General features: G+C 42.0%; 1 protein-coding gene across 1 annotated transcript in view; it reads right to left on the bottom strand.

The window, feature by feature from the left end:
* DNAH8 (dynein axonemal heavy chain 8) overlaps nucleotides 1-19,950 on the bottom strand; it is a 612,643-nt gene that overhangs the window by 270,330 nt on the left and 322,363 nt on the right. The window contains exons 40-43 of the mRNA XM_037895538.2: nucleotides 18,181-18,283; nucleotides 17,701-17,805; nucleotides 17,215-17,376; nucleotides 5,464-5,688 (exon numbers count right to left, since the gene is read on the bottom strand). Of these exons, the coding sequence (XP_037751466.1) occupies nucleotides 5,464-5,688; nucleotides 17,215-17,376; nucleotides 17,701-17,805; nucleotides 18,181-18,283 (595 nt within the window). The remainder of the gene's footprint in view (nucleotides 1-5,463; nucleotides 5,689-17,214; nucleotides 17,377-17,700; nucleotides 17,806-18,180; nucleotides 18,284-19,950) is intronic.

The raw sequence follows: 19,950 nt of genomic DNA, 5'->3' as shown, positions 1-19,950 counted from the left end.
GGCTATATCTTGAAGCACCTCTGAATTCAGTATACACTCACTGTCGTGAGAAAATTCCAACTGAAACTGTTGGTTATCCCATTCTGTATCCCTTGTAGACAGACAGCTGAGATGAGCACACTGTGATAGGTGCATCAATTCCAAAGTCTGAATGCTGTCTTGTAGAGGGAGGGAGATCTGGCAGCTCCTTGGCAGTTTATACAAAACATACAGGTCATTTCTGTGGAAGACCATTTGTCCTGAATCTTCTTGTGTAGGTGAGCTCCCCAGAATATTACGGAGACATGTCCCATGGTGGTGAATGTGGGTAGTGAGAGGAGCGCTCTCGCTCATACTGCATCAGGTTGGTGCTGATGAAGTCCAGTCACGGTACTGGGGTTAGTATGCCACTACAATGAAGTGAACCTTGGAGAATACCCTGTGTGGAGCAGTCTGTACCGATAATGATCCTGACCCAAAGGTAAGCAGTAGGAAATCTGTACGATGGTTGTATTGAGATATGGAAGTTGGCACCCTGTAGGTTCAGGGCTAGAAATCAATCTCTTTACTCTAGAGCTGGTCCTAACTGCTGTGAAGTAAGGTAAGGTGGCTTTTGAGTGGCATGATAGGTGTATAAATGGCAGCTGATGCTGTAAGGTACCATTATTCAGGCCCCCGACCAGCTCATCAAAGTGCTTATAAGAGGCAGTTTGAGAGGTCATGGACTGGGATGCAGACTGTTCTCACTTTTGAGTCCTGGACCTCTTACACTATGGTTCATAACAGCACTGAGATGATGAGTATTGAGAAGATTGTGATCTGTGGTGTGGTTGAGAGGTATATCTTCTCTTCTGTTCCGCAGCGTAGATTCCTAAGGAGTATTGTGCGGTCCAAGAATCCTCCAGGATGTGGAGAGAAAATCTGTCTTCTCCGCAAAGAGTTTGGCCCTTCAAACTGGAAGTCTGTAGCTCTTTGGGCAATTTAGAGAGGTGGAGCGAACAAAAAACAAACAAACCCACAACCCACCTCAGTACCACTGTCATGGAGACCGGGCAGGCAGCTGTAATAGCTACATCCAATGGTGTCTCTAGGACCAGTCTGGCTATTAACTGACCTTCTCTAAGAATGGTCTGAATCTGTTCTTTTTGTGTTTCCAGTAATGTTTCAGAAACATCCTGGGTTTCCCAAGATTAAAAAAATTGTTTTGGCCATAACAGTTTGGTAATTTATTACTCTAAACAGTAATGTTGTCGGTGAATACGCCATCTTGCGAAGCCTGATCATATGGAGTTGACTTGGCATTATGTTGCTTGCTTCATGCATTAACCACATCCACTATGATGGAGTTGGGTTGCGAATGTTGAAAACAAAGTCTGCCTCTTTGGGTAGAGATGTAAGGTTGTTTTTGTTTACACTCCGTTGCTGGTTGGTGCGATGGAGGCTGGTTCTGCCAGATGACTTTGGTAGGATCTAGAAAGAGCTCATTAATTGGGAGAACAGTTCTAGATGAGAAGGTAGTATGCAGAATTTCCACCAACTTGTGATGTGTATCTGCCACCTCCTGTAAGGGAATCTGCCACTTGTCTACCACCCCCTTGGTAAGATCCAGAAAGTTCTTAAATCTTCACCTAGTGATGAGGGGTGGGCAGCACAGTCTCATCTGGGAGAGATGAGGAGAAGTGTGCTGAAGAGGTAGCTTCCTCTTCATTTCCCCCCGCTTCTCTCCTGTTCTGAAAAAGCTTTCTCCTGTTCTGGCTCAGGTGCTCTCCTGCCCTGGCTCAGGTGCCAGGCTGTAGCAAACCATCTGGTGGACTCTCCCTGAGAGACACCGGAGACGGTCACGCCGTGTGTGTGTATGTATCGCTGAAGAGTCACAATATGGCCTTGGGAGGGAGAAGCAGGAAGGCAGGCATGGGCGGTTGGCATGATGGAATTGGGGATGACCCTTGTAGTGTGGTGGTGGGCCACCATGAGGGGCCAGGGAATGATCTCCTGGCCAGTGTCAGATTCGTCAGTGTGTAAGGGTGCCACTGACTGGGCTATTGGCAGTATACAGCCCAGTGCTAAGAGCGATTCTGGGTGCCGGGATGTGCTTGATACCGGGGTCCTGCTACCAACTAATGAGGATTGTGGTTCTTTCCCAATCATCAGGTCTCCAGGGTACCAGAGCTCATGCAGAACCATGGGTTCATTTGGTAACACAGAGGAGGTCCGTGGTACATTGTCAGTACCGATAGTTGGGCAGAGCAGTACCTAAATGAGAGTTTTGCCCAGTACAAAAAGTTTGTTGGTGCCACTTTTTTAGAGATAGTGAAGTAATTGTCTCTCCCTGGGTACTGAGGCCACAGGTCTCCAGAGTATCAGAGCACCTGTGTTAGCATAGGCTCATGTGGAACCACAGAGGAGTGTCTGTAGTCAGTATCAATGGTTGGGAAGGTGCAGAACACTTCCTAGATGGGAGTTTTGTTGCATCAGGTACAAAAGGGTTTCTCTATGCCGCTCTTTTACAGATGTTATGAAAAAAGAAAAGGAGGACTTGTGGCACCTTAGAGACTAATCAATTTATTTGAGCATGAGCTTTCGTGAGCTACAGCTCACTTCATCGGATGCATGCTGTGGAAATCGCACAAGACATTTTATACACAGACACCATGAAACAATGCCTCCTCCCACCCTTTCAGAGTAACAGCCGTGTTATGGTAACTGTCCCCTCTCCTTAGGGGATGGTACAGTTGCCTCAGAGCATGACAGGTGGAAGCCTCTGGTGTCTCCCTGCGGAAGCAGAGCTGACAGCAGGGCTTTTCTGTGTCTCTCTTTTAGAGATGGTAAGGTAACTATCCCCTCAGACAGAGACAAACACCTACAAGATCTCTATCAAGCGTTCTTACAACCACAATGCCCACCTGCTGAAGTGAAGAAACAGATTGACAGAGTCAGAAGAGTACCCAGAAGTCACCTACTACAGGACAGGCCCAACAAAGAAAATAACAGAACGCCACTAGCCATCACCTTCAGCCTCCAACTAAAACCTCTCCAACGCATCATCAAGGATCTACAACCTATCCTGAAGGACGACCCATCACTCTCACAGATCTTGGGAGACTGGCCAGTCCTTGCTTACAGACAGCCCCCCAACCTGAAGCAAATACTCACCAGCAACCACACAACAGAACCACTAACCCAGGAACCTATCCTTGCAACAAAGCCCGTTGCCAACTGTGTCCACATATCTATTCAGGGGACACCATCATAGGGCCTAATCACATCAGCCACACTATCAGAGGCTCGTTCACCTGCACATTTACCAATGTGATATATGCTATCATGTGTCACCAATGCCCCTCTGCCATGTACATTGGTCAAACTGGACAGTCTCTACGTAAAAGAATAAATGGACACAAATCAGACCTCAAGAATTATAACATTCAAAAACCTGTCAGAGAACACTTCAATCTCTTTGGTCACTCGATTACAGACCTAAAAGTGGCAATTCTTCAACAAAAAAAACTTCAAAAACAGACTCCAACAAGAAACTGCTGAATTGGAATTAATTTGCAAACTGGATACAATTAACTTAGGCTTGAATAGAGACTGGGAGTGGATGGGTCATTACACAAAGTAAAACTATTTCCCCATGTTTATTCCCCCCACCCCCCATTCCTCAGACGTTCTTGTCAACTGCTGGAAATGGCCCACCTTGATTATCACTACAAAAGGTTTTTTCCCGCCCCCGCTCTCCTGTTGGTAATAGCTCACCTTACCTGATCACTCTCCTTACAGTGTGTATGGTAACACCCATTGTTTCATGTTCTCTATGTATATAAATCTCCCCACTGTATTTTCCACTGAATGCATCCGATGAAGTGAGCGGTAGCTCACGAAAGCTTATGCTCAAATAAATTTGTTAGTCTCTAAGGTGCCACAAGTCCTCCTTTTCTTTTTATCCCCTCTAGGTGCAGTAGTTGCCCAGAGTACAGCTCAGAGCAGCACAGAGCTTACAGAAGCCCCTTGTCAGTGCGGAGAGCAGAGCTCAGAGCAGAAAGCCCCTTCTCAGGTTTCAGCTTCCAGAGCTTAGGTGCAGAACTGTGGGGCAGCTGAGCTCACAGCAGAAAGCCCTCATGTGGAAGGGGAGCGGCAGCTGAGCTCACCGCAGGAAGCTCCATGCCAAACCAGAGTGGCAGCTGAGCTCACAGCAAGAGGTTCCTCTGCTGGTATTGTCCTACTGATGTGGCCGCTCTGGGGAGTCCCACTGTCTGGCCAGCTACTCGGGTATCAGTGCCAAGATTGCCGCACTGGGGAACACCCCTCTGGCTGGCCAGTTGCTCGGGGATCGGTGCGGAGATGGCCGCACTGGGGAACACTCCCCTGGCTGGCCAGTTGCTCAGAGGAGCCTTTCCAGGGGGAGTCTGCTGGTGGCTTCCCTCCCCCCCTCCCCCTTCACCACTCGACCCCTTTTGAAGTGAAGGCTCCAGGGATGATCCGGGGTCAACACCCACTGGAGTCCCCTCCCTCCTCTATAGGGAGGAATTTTTACTTCAGCTCCCAGCTCCTGTGAGGCTGCAGTTTTAGGTGTCGCAGGTAAAGCACTTCTGTGAGGGTCTCCCAGGCACAGTGAGTGTCTGGCCATTACAGGAAATTACTCCTGGCAGGAGAGGCACCGCTTGGAGCAGAAAGAGCCAGGCAAGCCCCTGGGCAGGGGGTTGTCATCCTCTAGCAGGGAGGAATATGCAGAACATGGTCTTTACTTTTTTTTTTTATCTGAAAAAGAAAATAATTATGAGTCTACTAGATGCCTGGGGAGGAGGGAATGCCCCCAGACAGGAAAGGAAAGTGAAGTTCTTTTCCTTTTCCTCTTTTTAAACCAAAGGAATAAAATAAAATAAAATAAAATAAAATAAAATAGACACTAGCCTGAGTACTTTTAGTGAGAACAAATGTAACAAAACAAACACTACTTATGCTAATGACACAGATAAGGAAGGGACAACTGCTCCTTCTGTCAGAGGCCAAAGGCAGTAGAGAAGGAAGTGAGGGGGGTTCCACCCAGGCAGTGCTAAATAGCCTCGAGGCAGGAGGGAGAGCACATGCCCGGGCTCAATGGGACACTGCTACCAAAAAACTCCGATTAGAGGTGCAGGGGCACACAGACACCTAAAGTGGAGGTTAGGGACACACCATTAGGGACACTACTCGAAGAAGAATCAAATAGTTTAGAAAGAATAAAAATTTGGAGACTAAATTCAATCATTAGAATGAGTGTAAAACAGATGGATTTTAGTCCTGTATTAAGCAAAAGTCTCACCACAAGCAAAAATCTAAATACAATCTTAACTCTAGAGAGAATAATGATGTTACCATATTAACACACACACAAATGCAGTTTGGGATCCTGCAGATAAAAGCACTATATAGTCATTATAAGCACTAGGTATCATTATGACAGAAACTATATTTGGCTTTCAGAAATTAAAATCTGTACTTTACCAAGTCATCAAAAATATCTCTCTGATGCACATGAATGGTAACCAGGGTTTCAAATTTCACTCTGTCGAAGCTGGAAAGATCATGTGTTGTCTGGCTGATAAGTGTATTTAGTATATCCAGAAATTTCTGATTGGTTACTGGCATGATTTTCCTGTCATCTTTTGCATTGTGTAGGGCTTCTTCTGAATCATGTGTCCACAACATCTGAATTCCCAGTAACCCTACCTATAAAATATAACAAGTAAACTGACACATTAATTAATATTTACTGTAAACCAAGATTTATAAGACTTTGGTACCCTACTTTCTCAGTATATCTTAGGGTAACTTATTGGAGGGATTCAAAGTGATTTCTCACTAAGGATTTCCCTGTTTCAATAGAAAGACAATCAGAGGGTTTCCAGGGTGCACTTTTCTATCAAATCATATTTCACAAACATTCAAGGAAACCCAGAAATAAATGTATACATTATTTTACCATAATCTCAGTCACATAGTGAGGTACACAGATATATTTGACATGATTCTCAGTTACATTTAAGGCCCTTTTATGCTGCTCTGGCTGCATAAGCATAAATTGGCTTTAAAATGGGCAGAAATGGTACTGTGAAATTATCCCATAGGCAGTGCAGATCTAGTGTAAGGATTTGACACCAGACCTACTCCCAGCCCCTAGTGGAGGGGATGGATTGGGGAGATGCTTGGGTGCATGGCTCAAGTGTACAGCGCTACAATTATTTTCTCTTCCCTAGGACCATAAGAGTCCATAGGAAACAATATAAATTACAGCCTCAGGGCTGCTCTAACTTACAACAAAGGCCCTTGCACAGCCTCAGAATACAAAGGAATTATATGATTTAAAACCACCTTTAATTCATATCCCAAGTATAAGCAAAATGGAGGTTAGTTACCTGTAACCAGGATTCTTTGAGACGGACTCTGCATATTCACATGCTTGAGATGTGCCAATCACTGCAGCTTCTGGTCACAGGGCCCATTAAAGCACCCAGCCTTTCCTCTTCTCCTCAGCATTTGAGTATGTTTCAGGGCAAGGCTATTGAAGGGGATGTGGTACTGTCACAGGGTGCATCGCTCACTTTCTCCTGGTACTCTGGTGATTAGCTCAAGTCCAACGCTCCTCCCCACCCCCCATCCATGGTTCACACACCATCACTCCACCTCTGCTGTCCACCTGCAGTCCCCCTCACAGCCTCAGGAACCACAGGAGCTAATTAGGGCTCCACAGAAGAGGGGAAGGTGGATGGGGAGCAGAATATGCAGAGTCCATTTCAAAGAACTCTGGTTACAGGTAAGTAATTGCCATTTTTTCTTCCAAGTGTCTTCTGTATATTCCCACACTTGAGATAGTTTGGCGAGCAATATTCTTTAGTGGATGGAGGGACTAAGGGCCCTAATTAAAAAATGACTGAAGTACTGCTCTCCCAAAATGAGCATCAGATCCCAAATCTATAGTGTAATGTTTAGTTTCAATCTCCAAGTTGCAGCCCTATAAATTTCAACAAGCAGGACATGTCTAAGACATGCTAAAGTGGCAGCCATTGCTCTGGTAGAGTGTGGTTTAATTCTATCAGGGGGAGAACTTGAAGTTTTATAATGCTTCTCTATACATTGTCAGACCTATGTAGACAATGACTGAGCAGAAATAGCCCAGCCCTTACAATTTTCAGCAGAAGAAATTAACACTTGAGGAGGGATTCTGAAGTCCTTTTTCCTATTCAAGTAGTAGGACAATGCCCTTTTAGCACGCAAACTATGTAATCTAGTTTATGAGCATGTGGTCTAGGAAATTAAAAACAGGTTGGCAGGTCATCTCCCAGTTGAAACACAGTGCTGTCCTTCAACACCCCACCCTAAGGGTTTCCAGTCATCCCCTTTAGCACAGGAATTTGAGGGGCTGGGCCCCTGAACAGTCAAAGCCTTTGCCAGCTGGCCTCTCACCCTAGGTGAAGGCTCTTTTGATAACGTCCTTTTGGAGTGGGTAAGGTAAGCCAGGTTCACCCTCTTCACTGGGCTCTGGTCCAGGGTCCAATGTTGGGCAGCTCCAACTGGTACAGTGAGATGCGAAGCAGCTGCCTCTGCCTCCAGGACCACTTCCTACCCCAACTTCCTTTGGCTTCCCAAAGCAAATCATTTCAGTTTAGTCTCTGACCCGCATGCTCAGTCACTGGCCTCTCCTTTGTATGTTTGTAAAGGTCTGTGGTGGTAGGTCTCAAGCAATGAGCTCCTGGGCAGTACTTTCCCCTAAGAATGGCCATCTGCTCGCTTCTGCTGCCCCCCTTTGAGCTGCCCTCCTCTCTGTCTTTTATAAGACCCAAGCTGGCTTTGAGAAGTCAACCATCCAAATAAGGTGTCATGAGGTGACCAGACCCTATAGTGTCCCAGCTGCTAAATGAAGAGCTGCCTCCTTAGCTTGGAAGGACTGGTGGCCCTGCAACAGATAGTGAGATAAAAAGGCTTTAGGTCAGGAGGGAGCCATGGCTCCCAGGGAATCTGAGAAACCATTGAGAACAGGATCCTTCAGCAACAGATTGTCGAGAAGCTGCCTAGGTAGCTGGACCTCCAGATGAAGAGGATCATAGAGCATGAGTTGCAAAATAGAGTACAAGAGAGGTGTAGTAGGAAGCAGGAAGGATAGGGAGTAGTTCCAACTACTTCATATAGGGTTCACGGATTGGAACCAAGAGGAGTGGGCCTGGGTTCCCCTACTAATCCCAGCAGAGGGATTATTAAAGACTGTGGAGAAAAGGGGGGCCTAAAACCCAAAAGACCAGAGACTATCAACCCTTCGCTATGGTTGCCAGCTTCCTGACCCACTGGACTCTTTCCTGCCCCAAGAGGGGAGACTACTAATGAACCAACCAGAGGGTTGGAGTCATAGCAAGGAACTGCCAGACAAGGGACTAAATGGTGATTCCCCAAACAAAGGGAAAACTGAGTTAGACTTGCCCAAACTGTACTATAAATGTACTATAGAAACTCTATGCATAGAAATTTCATGCTGAATAATGAGAGTATAGCAGTAGGAATATAGTACTGACCACCTGACCAGGATGGTGATTGTGAATGCTCAGGGCGATTAGAGATGCTACAAAAGCAGAAAACCTAGTAATAATGAGGGATTTCAACTATTCCCATATTGACTGGGTATATGTCACCTCAATACAGGATACAGAGGTAGATTTCTAGACACCATTAATAACAGCTTCTTAGAGCAACTAGTCCTGGAACCCACAAGGAGAGAGGCAATTCTTGATTTAGTCCTAAGTGGAGCACAGGATCTGGTCCAAGAGGTGAATATAACTGAACTGCTTGGTAATAGCAACTATAACATAATTCAATTTAACATCTTTCAAGGAGGAAAAATACCAAAGAAACCCACCGCAGTAGCATTTAATTTCAAAAAGGGAAACTTCACAACAATAAGGAAGCTAGTTAAACAGACATTAAAAGGAACAATCAAAAGAGTGAAATGCCTGCAAACTTTTAAAAACCACCATAACAGAGGCTCTAACTAGATGTATAACAGAATCAAACAAAATTAGTAAGTGGACCAAAAAAAATACCGCCATGGATAAACAGCAGAGTAAAGGTGGCAGATAGAGACAAAAAACATGTCCTGTAAAAATTGGAAGTCAACTGCTATTAAGGAAAATAGAAAGGAGCATAAACTCAGGCAAGTCAAATATAATTAGGCACGCTAAAAAAGAATATGAAGAGCAACTAGCAAAAGACACAAAAACAATAAGCACTCAAAGAAAACAAGGCTACTGCGGAGAAACTAAATGAATTCTTTGCCTTAGTCTTCACTACAGATGATGTGAGGGAGATTCCCTCATCTGACACATTCTTTTCAGGTGACAAATTTGAGGAACTGTCCCAGACTGAGGTGTCAATAGAGAAGCTTTTGGAACAAATTGATAAATTGAACAGTAATAAGAAGTCACCAGGACCAGATGGCATTCAACTAGGAATTCTGAAGGAACTCATATGAAACTGTAGAACTGCTAACCATGATATGTAATCTAGCACTTAAATCAGCCTCTCTACCAGATTATTGGAGGATCGCTAATATAATGCTGATATTTAAAAATACACTCCAGAGGTGATCCTGGCAATTAAAGACTGGTAATTCTAAATTCAATACCAGGCAAATTGTTTTAAATTACAGTAAGGAACAGAATTATCAGACACACAGATGAACACAGTATGTTGGGGAAGAGTCAACACAGCTTTTGTAAAGGAAAACCATGCCTCACCAATCTATTAGAATTCTTTGAGGGTGTCAACAAGCCTGTGGACAAAGGTGATCTAGCTGATGTAGTGTACTTGGGCTTTCAAAAAGCATTCAACAAGGTCCCCTCAGCAAAGGCTTTTCAGCAAAGTAAATAGTCATGAGATAAGAGGGAAAGTCCTCTCATGGATCAGTAACTGTTTAAAAGACAGGAAACAAAGGGTAGGAATAAATCATCCATTTTCATAATGGAAAGAGGTAAATAGAGGGGTCCCCAAAAGATCTGTACTTTTCAACATATTCATAAACAACCTGGAAAAGGGGGTGAACAGTGAGGTCGTAACATTTGCAGATGATACAAAATTACTCAAGATAGTTAAGTCCAAAGTTGACTGCGAAGAGTTACAAAAGGATCTTATAAAACTGGGTGACTGGGCAACAAAATAGCAGATGAAATTCTATGTTGATAAGTGCAAAATAATGCACATGGGAAGAATAATCCCAATTATACATACAAAATGGTGGATCTAAATTAGCTGTTACCACTCATGAAAGAGATCTTGGAATCATCTTAGATGGTTCACTGAAAACACCTGCTCAGTGTGCAGAGACAGTCAAAATAGCTAACAGAATGCTAGGAATCATTAGGAAAGGGATAGAAGATAAGACAGGAAATTTCATAATGCCACTATATAAATCCATGGTATGCCCACACCTTGAATACTGTGTGCAGTTCTGGTTCCCCCAACCCAAAAAAGGTATATTAGAATTGGAAAAGGTACAGAAAAGGGCAAAGAAAATGTTCAGGGGTACAGAACAGCTTCCTAGGAGGAGAGATGAAAAAGATTGGGACTGTTCAGCTTCATAAAAAGAGACAACTTAGTGGAGGGATTGTGATAAAGGTCTATAAAATCATGGATGCTGTGGAGAAAGTGAGTAAGAAAGTGTTATTTACCCCTTTGCATAACACATGAACCAATGAAATCAATAGGCAGCAGTTTAAAAACAAATATAAGGAAGTACTTCTTCACACAACGAACAGTCAATCTGCAGAACTTGTTGACAGGGGATGTTGTGAAGGCTAAAATGATAACTGGGTTCAAAAAAGAATTATATAAATTCATGGTGGCTAGATCCATCAATGGGTATTAACCAAGATGGTCAGGGATGTAACCCCCTGTTCAGTTGTCTCTAAACCTATGACTGCCAGAAGCAGGGATTGGACGACAGGGATCACTTGATAATTGCCCTGCTCTGTTCATTTTCTCTGAAGCATCTGGCTCTGACCACTATTGGAAGACAGGATACTGGGTTAGATGGACCACTGGTATAACCCAGTATGGCCATTCTTATGTTCACACCCCATCATGATGGGGTGCCAGTCAACGAAAGCAGTTCCAGACACAGGGTTAGGCGAAAATACCATGCCTTCCTAAATGGGCTGCTAATGCAGACAGACACTTCATAAAGATCCTGTGTCCAATGGAAAGACCAAATGGTAGAACCTTGTACTGAAAATTGTTTTGATTGAGTGTAAACCAAAGATACTTGTGATGTGATGGTATTATAGAAATATACATCCTTCAGACTGATGGTTGCAAAACCAAACTAGAGTCGAAAGGGAAGGGATAATAGATGCTAGAGTTAACATTCCGACCTGGAATTTCCTGCTATGTGTCTAATTTCCTTGAATCTAACATCAGTCAAAGTCCTCCATCTTTCTTTGATATCAGAAGATAGCAGGAATAAAAACCATGGCTTCTGAACTCTCTCAGGAATTCCTCTATTGTCCTGCTTGTATTAGAACATGGATTTTTGCTCTTAACACCCCTTTTTGAGAGGGGTCCCTGAATGGAGAAGTAGGGGTGGAGGGTTGGAAAGAGGTAAGTTGTCAAACTGAATGCTATAACCTTCCTTTATTATCTCTAAAATCCAGTTGTCCATAGAAAAAGAGACAGATGGTCTTCAAAGGGTTAGGAAGCAGGTAAATCACAGATTGATTTGCACCTCTCAATCCTTATGTCAGATCTGTGAGCTAACATTTGACAAAGATTACATTAGTCTTCATCCAAGGTTTGAAGGATCTCTTTCTCTGTTTAGATTGTGAAGAAGACTGTTATCAGGTCCCCCTACTCTTTTCTCAAGACTAAATATGTGTTTCCCATATGCACATTTCATTAATGGATGCTGTGAAGGGATCTACAGACCCTACACAAAACACAGGCAGGAAAGGATTAAGAACCCTCCCTGCCAGCAGACTGCCAAACTAACTACACCCCAGCTCAGCTGTGAGAAATGCCAATTATGGAGAGATACCCACAGCTGCATGACTAATGATGGCAAGCCCAACTACAAAGACGGAGAAACAGTAAGAAAAGGAGCAGAAGAACTAGGGATTGCTAAGGAGTAACGGTTTTCTACCAGCCACCCAAAGAAGTTTCTACCTGTCTGCCTCTGAGAGACTAGTAACCCCTTTGGAGGGGCAAAGGGGTAAATGAAGATAAAAGCTCAGATAATCAAGAGCCTTTTGAAGACTCTTTTTTATGTTTATAGACTCTGCCTTTTTCTTGCTAATTTGATTTGAACAATTGTTGGCCAGGTTAAGAAGTGATATAGACAGCATGAAGTGGAACTTCTGCACAAGGCTGGTTTCATCACAGCTGACAGGTGTCCTTGCACTTCATGCACTCAAATTTGGAGTATTTTGGCCAGCAGTATCCATATGTCATTAAGATGTAGCGATCACCCTATGATAACCTCACTTTATTTTTTTCCCCTTTTCCCTACCCTCTCCATGGATCACCACCTTGTAGTGGTGGAGAGGCTTGTGTGTCTCAATGACCCCGAGAACAAGATCCAACAAAAAATTATTTCATACAAACAGATGGAGAAAGCTGCTTCATGTAGCTAGGGTGAGATTTTGTTTGAAAATATCTGTCCCTGTAATGTCCATGTCACAAGATTAACATAAGGAGTGAGAGAATTCATGACAAGAGATAAAATCACTAGCTCCAATATGAAGTATGTAAGTATAAAGGCATAGTTTTGAATAATCTATTTTACACATAATCTATTTTACATATATAAAACCATTGTTTTATTAAATTGTTGTGTCATTAAGATGTAGCGATCACCCTATTATAACCTCACTTTATTTTTTTCCCCTTTTCCCTACCCTCTCCATGGATCACCACCTTGTAGTGGTGGAGAGGCTTGTGTGTCTCAATGACCCCGAGAACAATGCTGCCTGGAGTCATGTACTCCCTCAGGGTCACCCATGGCAGAACAGTCAAGGGTGAGGTTCCAGACAGAGTGTGATCCAAGAAGTCCCTAGCAGCAGAGCAGACGGAGGATAACTGCACAATGGAGATGAAACTGTTGTGTAATGTTACAACAGCTGTGAAAGTGGATGAAGGCTGCAGCAGATAGAGGATCTCCAATTGTCATGGTGTCCATGCCATTGGTTTCAGGTCCTCTATCTGTCAAGGATAGTGTGGTGACTGTTGTGCACCAGTCTCACCACTTTAAAAGAAGTCCCACACAGGTACCTTCCAGTTTTGGGGAAAATAACATTTGCACAAGTCAAAAGTCCAGTGGCGATCGGCAAGTGATGACGGGACAGGACAGTGAAATCCAGAAGTTCCTAGTCAGAGACCCACACACAGGAGGTGGGTGTGTGATACAGTCATCTTGCTCGAGGATTGAGGCAGGTCAAGCATCTCGGCAGCTGCATCCATGACTGAGAAGTCCTTTTTAAGATCCACTCTGCTCACCCCACACGGGAGGGGGTTAGAAAAGGTACCCTAAAAATTGTCTTGCCTTTGTTTTTCCTGGCTGAACAGCTGCATCCAGCAGGATTACCACCTCAAAGGTCGAAAATGAAAGAAACTTTTCAACTTTGGACTTGGAATGTACATACCCTGATGGACAACTCAAACAGTGACCGACCAGAGCGACGTACAGGCATTATTGCTTGTGAATTGAGTCGGTTTAACATCAGTATTGCTGCTTTGTCCGAAACTAGAAGAGCTGATGAAGGACAGGTGAGGGAGGAAAAAGGAGGCTATACTTACTTCTGGAAGGGAAAATCTGTAGATGAACCCCGATTTCATAGAGTGGGTTTTGCTATAAAGAACAAGCTTGAAAGGTGCCTCTCTGAGGTAACAGCTGGCATCAATGAGCAGTTTATGACAGGTTTCAGAGTAGCAGCCGTGTTAGTCTGTATTCGCAAAAAGAAAAGGAGTACTTGTGGCACCTTAGAGACTAACAAATTTATTTGAGCATAAGCTTTCGTGAGCTACAGCTCACTTCATCAAACGCATGGAGCTGTAGCTCACGAAAGCTTATGCTCAAATAAATTTGTTAGTCTCTAAGGTGCCACAAGTACTCCTTTTCTTTCTGAGCACTTTATGACACTCTGAGGCTCACCAAAAATCAACAGGCAACTATTGTGAGCACCTATGCACCAACACTGGATGCCGATGAGAATGTAAAGGAAGATTTTTATTCTCAGTTGGAAACTATTTTATGAGAGACCCCTACAGAAGACAAGATCATCCTTCTGGGGGATTTCAGTGCACGTATTGGAAGAGAGTCAGACCTGCGGAAAGGAACAATCAGGAAAGAAGGAGTTGGCAAAAACAATTCAAATGGAATTCTACTCCTGACCATGTGTGCTGAACATGAACTTATTATTATGAAAACTCTTTTCCGACAAAAGGAAAAGTTCAAAACATCTTGGAGACACCCACGGTCAAAGCGCTGGCATCTCCTCGAGAGTTCGTGCCCGAGATTGTAGTGACATACTTCTCACAAGAACAATGACAAGTGCTGATGACTGTTGCACTGATCATCGCCTTATTCGATCCACAATGAAAATTAAGATTGCTCCCAAATGGATGCTGCAAAAGAAGCAGGTCAGGCGCAAGTTGAAGGTTCAAGATTTGAAGGACCCTATTAAGCATGACCACTTCCAAGCAGTCTTAGAAGAAAAGCTCCCATCAGAGTTTCCGGAAGAAATTGAAGAACACTGGAGCCAGTTGAAAGCAGTAATCATTAGTGCCTGTGAGGAAACCATAGGCTACCAAACCAGAAAATATTAGAACTGGTTTGACGAGAATGATGCTGAAATTGAGCAACTCATCAACGAGAAGAAAATGACATTTCGCGCTTGGCAGAACAACATAAATTGTAATATAAAAAGAGAAGCCCATGCCAAGGTGAGGGCAGAAATACAATGTAAAACTAAAGAACAAATGGTGGACTGAGAAAGCGCAAGAACTCCAACATCTCATGGACATCCACAATACATGTGGCTTCTTTAGTGCCACGAAAGCTGTTTATGGGCCAATTTGTCATGGTATGAATCCTCTTCACTCTAAAGACGGAACCACACTTCTGAAGGACAATGAAGCCATCAATGCTCACTGGAAAAAACATTTTGAAGATCTCCTTAACTGTAATTCTATGGTTGCAGATGAAGTCTTTGAGCAAATCCCGCAATGACCATTTCGGGATGAGCTCGGAGACCCTCCCAATTTATATGAGGTACGCAATTTCACCAAGCAGATGAAGAACGACAAAGCAGTGGGTCTAGATGGGATCCCTGCTGAAATCTTTAAAAATGGTGGACCAGAGCTAATTCAGCAGCTTTATCTGCTTATCCTTAAAATCTGGATAAAGGAGGAGATTGTCTCCTTCTTCAAGAAAGGGGATAAAGTGGATTATGGAAATTATTGTGGTATCTCCCTCCTAGTCTTTGCAGGCAAAGTTCTGGCACAGATCCTTGCAACCTGCCTTCTGCCCCATCAGAAGAAATCTTACTGGAGTCACAGAGTGGTTTCCGACCATATTGTGGAACTGTGAATATGTGCTTCACAGCATGGCAGCTGCAAGAAAAGTGTCAGGAGCAAAACCGACCACTATATATGACTTTTTCGATCTAACTAAAGCCTTTGATTCAGTGAATCATTGTGCCCTCTGGACTGTACTTTCTAAGATTGGATGTCCTGATAAATACATTGATGTCCTAAAATTGCTTCATGATAACGTGAAAGTGACTGTTCTGAGCAGCACTGGCTCCCAGAGTGAACCTTTCAAAGTACAAACAGGAGTCAAACAGGGCTGTATCATAGCTCCAACCATGTTTGTGGTTTTTACTGCTGTCATTCTTTAACTAATTTCTGGGAAGTTTACAGCTGGCGTTGAAATCATTTACAGAATGGAGGGAAACCTGTTCAGGCTTAGCAGGCTGAAAGCGAAGAGTAAGCTTTCCACAACATCTATTGTAGAACTTCAGTACGCTGATGACAACGCAATCTTTGCCCACTCTGAGGAAGATCTTCAAACTATCTTGAATGTGTTTGCCGATGCTTATGTATGTCTTGGTTTCACTCTTAATATCAAGAAGACTAAAGTGCTCCATCAGCCCTCTCCAAATGAGGTATTACATGCCCCATCTATCGAAATCAATGGGGTGGCACTGGAGAATGTTGATCATTTCCTCTATCTTGGAAGTCATCTTTCATCCAAGGCAGATATTGATCCAGAAATTCAACATCGCCTGAACTGTGCCAGTGTAGCTTTTTCTCATTTACGACACAGGGTTTTTGAAAATCACAACATTCGAACAGACATCAAGCTCCTTATTTATCAAGCCGTTATTCTCCCAGCACTGTTGTATGGGTCCAAAACTTGGAAAACCTATAGACACCACTTGAAAGTCCTTGAGAGGCACCATCAACACTGCCTTCATAAGATTCTGAAGATCAAATGGGAAGACAGGTGCACCAATATTAGTCTTCTGGAAGTAGCAAAGACCACCAGTATCGAGGCAATGATCATCCATCAGCAATTCCCCTGGACTGGTCACATTGTCCGGAATCCAGATCATTGCCTCCCAAAACAGGTTATGTTCTCTCAGCTGAAAAAAGGGTATCGTAACGTGGGTGGATAATGGAAGCGTTATAAGGACTTGCTGAAGGACAACCTAAAAAGTGTAATATTGACATTGACACTTGGGAGACACTTGCCCAGGATCGCTTAAAATGGAGTGAAGTCCTACGTGATGGTCCCCTGCATTTTGAACTTGCTCGCCGACAAGCCGAAGAGGACAAGAGGCACAGGAGAAAGGAGAGACTGATTTCCAGTCATGATCAACAGCCTCCTGCTGAGCCTGAAAACATCTGCCTTCATTGTAATAGAACTTGTGGTTAAAGGATTGGCTTTATTAGCCACCTGAAGACCCATAACTCCCATGGAAGATGATCATACCCGGTAACGAGTGATCGCCCATCATCATCATCTCAACTTTTTGAGAGTATAAACTTTTGAGGTCAGGGACTATGTTTGTATCACACCAAGCACATTTTGAGCACTACCTGAAACAAACAGATAAAATTCCAACCACAAATTGTACAACCTCTGCTTTTCTCAGAAGGCTGCTTCTAATCTATACATATATGCATACATAGACATATATATTCCCCCCCTGTTCTTACCTGTGCTGGGAAGTGATAAAGGAAGTTAAGCAGCTGGTATCCTGGGTCACTAATTTGATAATATGCTGCCCTAATTACACAGTGTAATGAAGACTGTTGCATGCGCAACAAATCTAGCAACCAAAGTTCTACAGGTCCTTTTGCATTCACTGGAGTGTCTAACTGAAAAATTTAATAGAAGTGAAATGTACACAATTATATGTAGCTACCAAATCCCTATTATTTATTACTGTGTTATAAATGTTATATAGTTATTGTTTTGATTTTAAATATCAATAAACATATTAGCAAATATGTAGAATTTATTCTGATCTTTTTTTAAAGAAATCATGTAATTAACTATTAATTCATAATTAACTTAGTTTAACCATCTACTTGTGTGCATTCAGCAAAAGAATGGCTTCTCATATAATAAGGTTACTGAAAAAAATAAACAATGAAACATTTAAAATTAATGATAAATTGATAAGAAATTAGCAGTATTACTGGAATTTTCTCTCCTTCTCTTGATATGACTGCCATTATGCGATCATAATCCTTTGGGTGAAACTCCACTTCATTTATATTGTCAGATACGGCAGGCATATGTGGCTAGAAGGATAATTTAGAAAGTAATTGAATGTAAACATTTAATATTAACAGACATATAAGAAAAATAACTATTGACTTGATCCTGCAAGGAAGTTCACAAACGGAGTTTTATACTGCACAGATTATGTAGCAGGATCATGTCATTATGCACTAAATGTAGAATTTTTAAGTTACTTTCTGTGTGTTTGTTTTACAGTAAAATCTAAAGTCTGAGAAGCAGCTGAAAATCTTGCTCTGAATGAGGTTTTCAAGAAGAATTTGTTACATTTACAGTTTACTTTGCCTTTGCTTTTTGCATATTTTATTTATTTAAATATTTCTTTCAAAGGTTTTTTTGGTAGCATACTAACTTTAAAATAGTCACTCAAGACTTACCTGAATGGTGTGTGAATCACTTGCTTGTCCAAGAATTTCAAGAAGGGCAGGATCAGAGATAAAGAAGAATCTGGGAAACAGTAGCCTTTTCTTCTCTAAATATCTTAAATATTGTGCAAGATTTTCATTACAAAATGTATTCTACATGAAATTGTGAATCAGACTGTGAAATATTACATCATTTAAAAAAACCCACCATTTTCTTCATCCTTCCTAAACCTATCACTCTAACACTCAATTTAGAAAAAGATTTAAGCAAATGCTTGAGTATACCTCTATTCAGGATAGCACTTCAAGCATATGCTTAATTTAAAGCACATAGTTAAGTGCTGTCCTGAATAGGGCAGCTTTCATAAATCAGGGCTTAAAATATCAAAAGCCATAGCTCACTGCCACAATACTATGTGCCAGGGTGAACTGTTTTAAAGCAAAGTAATTTAAATCACCAATTATAATCATGATTTAAATTGGCTATTAGGAAATATTGATTTAAATTATTTATTTTAATCCTGTTTTGCATTTTTACTTTTTAGTTATTTTCCTAAAGAAAGGATTATTCTTATTGGTTGGAAACCATTAAAACATGTTGATATGCAACTAAATACAGCCTTTGCACTAAATTGGTGCTTTTTTTTGCTAACCAGGAGGATATTATATTTTTATACACTTATTTAGCAATTATAGAGTTTAACATACATTTATTCAGATTCTTAATATTTACAGTTTTTATTATGTTAGAAAATGGCAAATGACACATTTGTTATTTACTAGATTAATTTTTTACTCATGATTTGTGTCAAGCTGTGTTTGGATGCAAGCTGAAGTTCCATTAATTTTTTAAAAAACAGCATTTAAAATTGTTTTTATCAGTTGAATAAAACTACCTTAAATGTGCTAGATAGATTAGAAACCAGTAAGTTATCAAAACATGTTTTGTTTTTTAAACTGATTTATTAAACAAAGGAAGTATTATCTGTAGTAAGTGAATTGAACTGATTCCTTCGGGTCAGCCGGTCATTCAAGACTTTAGAACTAGTAGATCTCATACTCTCACACTTTCATGCACAGTTCAGAAGAGAAAAACAAGTTTTCCTGCTTTTTCAACATCCAATCAGTTTCTCATCTTTGAACTAGTCATTGAACTGAACTTGTTGAAAAAAACTGAAATAAAGAAAATATTCTCTCTGTGCCTACAGAAGAAGCTGCTTCTCTCAAAAGCTGGTTTGACACTTCAACAAACTCTGTTTGCAGGTGCTTTGTCAGTGATTTCCATTAGTTCAGTGGTCTGACTTTCTTTAAAATTTCAGCAGCTAACCCATACTGCTTGAATATTATTTTTTATTTAATGTAAATGCTTTTACTATAATCTATTAAGTTTAAGCCTTGATTTAGGTTGACAGTTTCAAATTTAATTTTAAATGGGTTTTTGAGAAAGAAAAATGTGTTTCCCTTAAAAATAAGATTTTAATTTTTTTCATAATTGAATTTTTTCCACCCTGCTCTGTGCTAATGCCTAGAAAGAAAGACGCTTACCAATAACTGTAGTTCTTTGAGTAAATTCTGTTGTACAGATTCTTGTTCTTGGGCACAGCTGGACCATCAGGGTATGTCTACACTGCAGTTAAACACCTGCAGCTGGCCTGGGTCAGCTGATTCGGGCTAGTGGGCTCAGGCTGTAAAACTGTGGTGTAGATATTCAGGCTCAGGCTGGAGCCCAGGCTCTGGGACTTTCACCTCTCAAGGGGTCCCAGAGCATGGGCTCCAGCCCTA

This window comes from Chelonia mydas, chromosome 3 (assembly GCF_015237465.2).
Source record: "Chelonia mydas isolate rCheMyd1 chromosome 3, rCheMyd1.pri.v2, whole genome shotgun sequence".
Lineage (NCBI taxonomy): Eukaryota > Metazoa > Chordata > Testudines > Cheloniidae > Chelonia > Chelonia mydas.
This window is presented reverse-complemented; position numbering and strand designations above follow the sequence as displayed.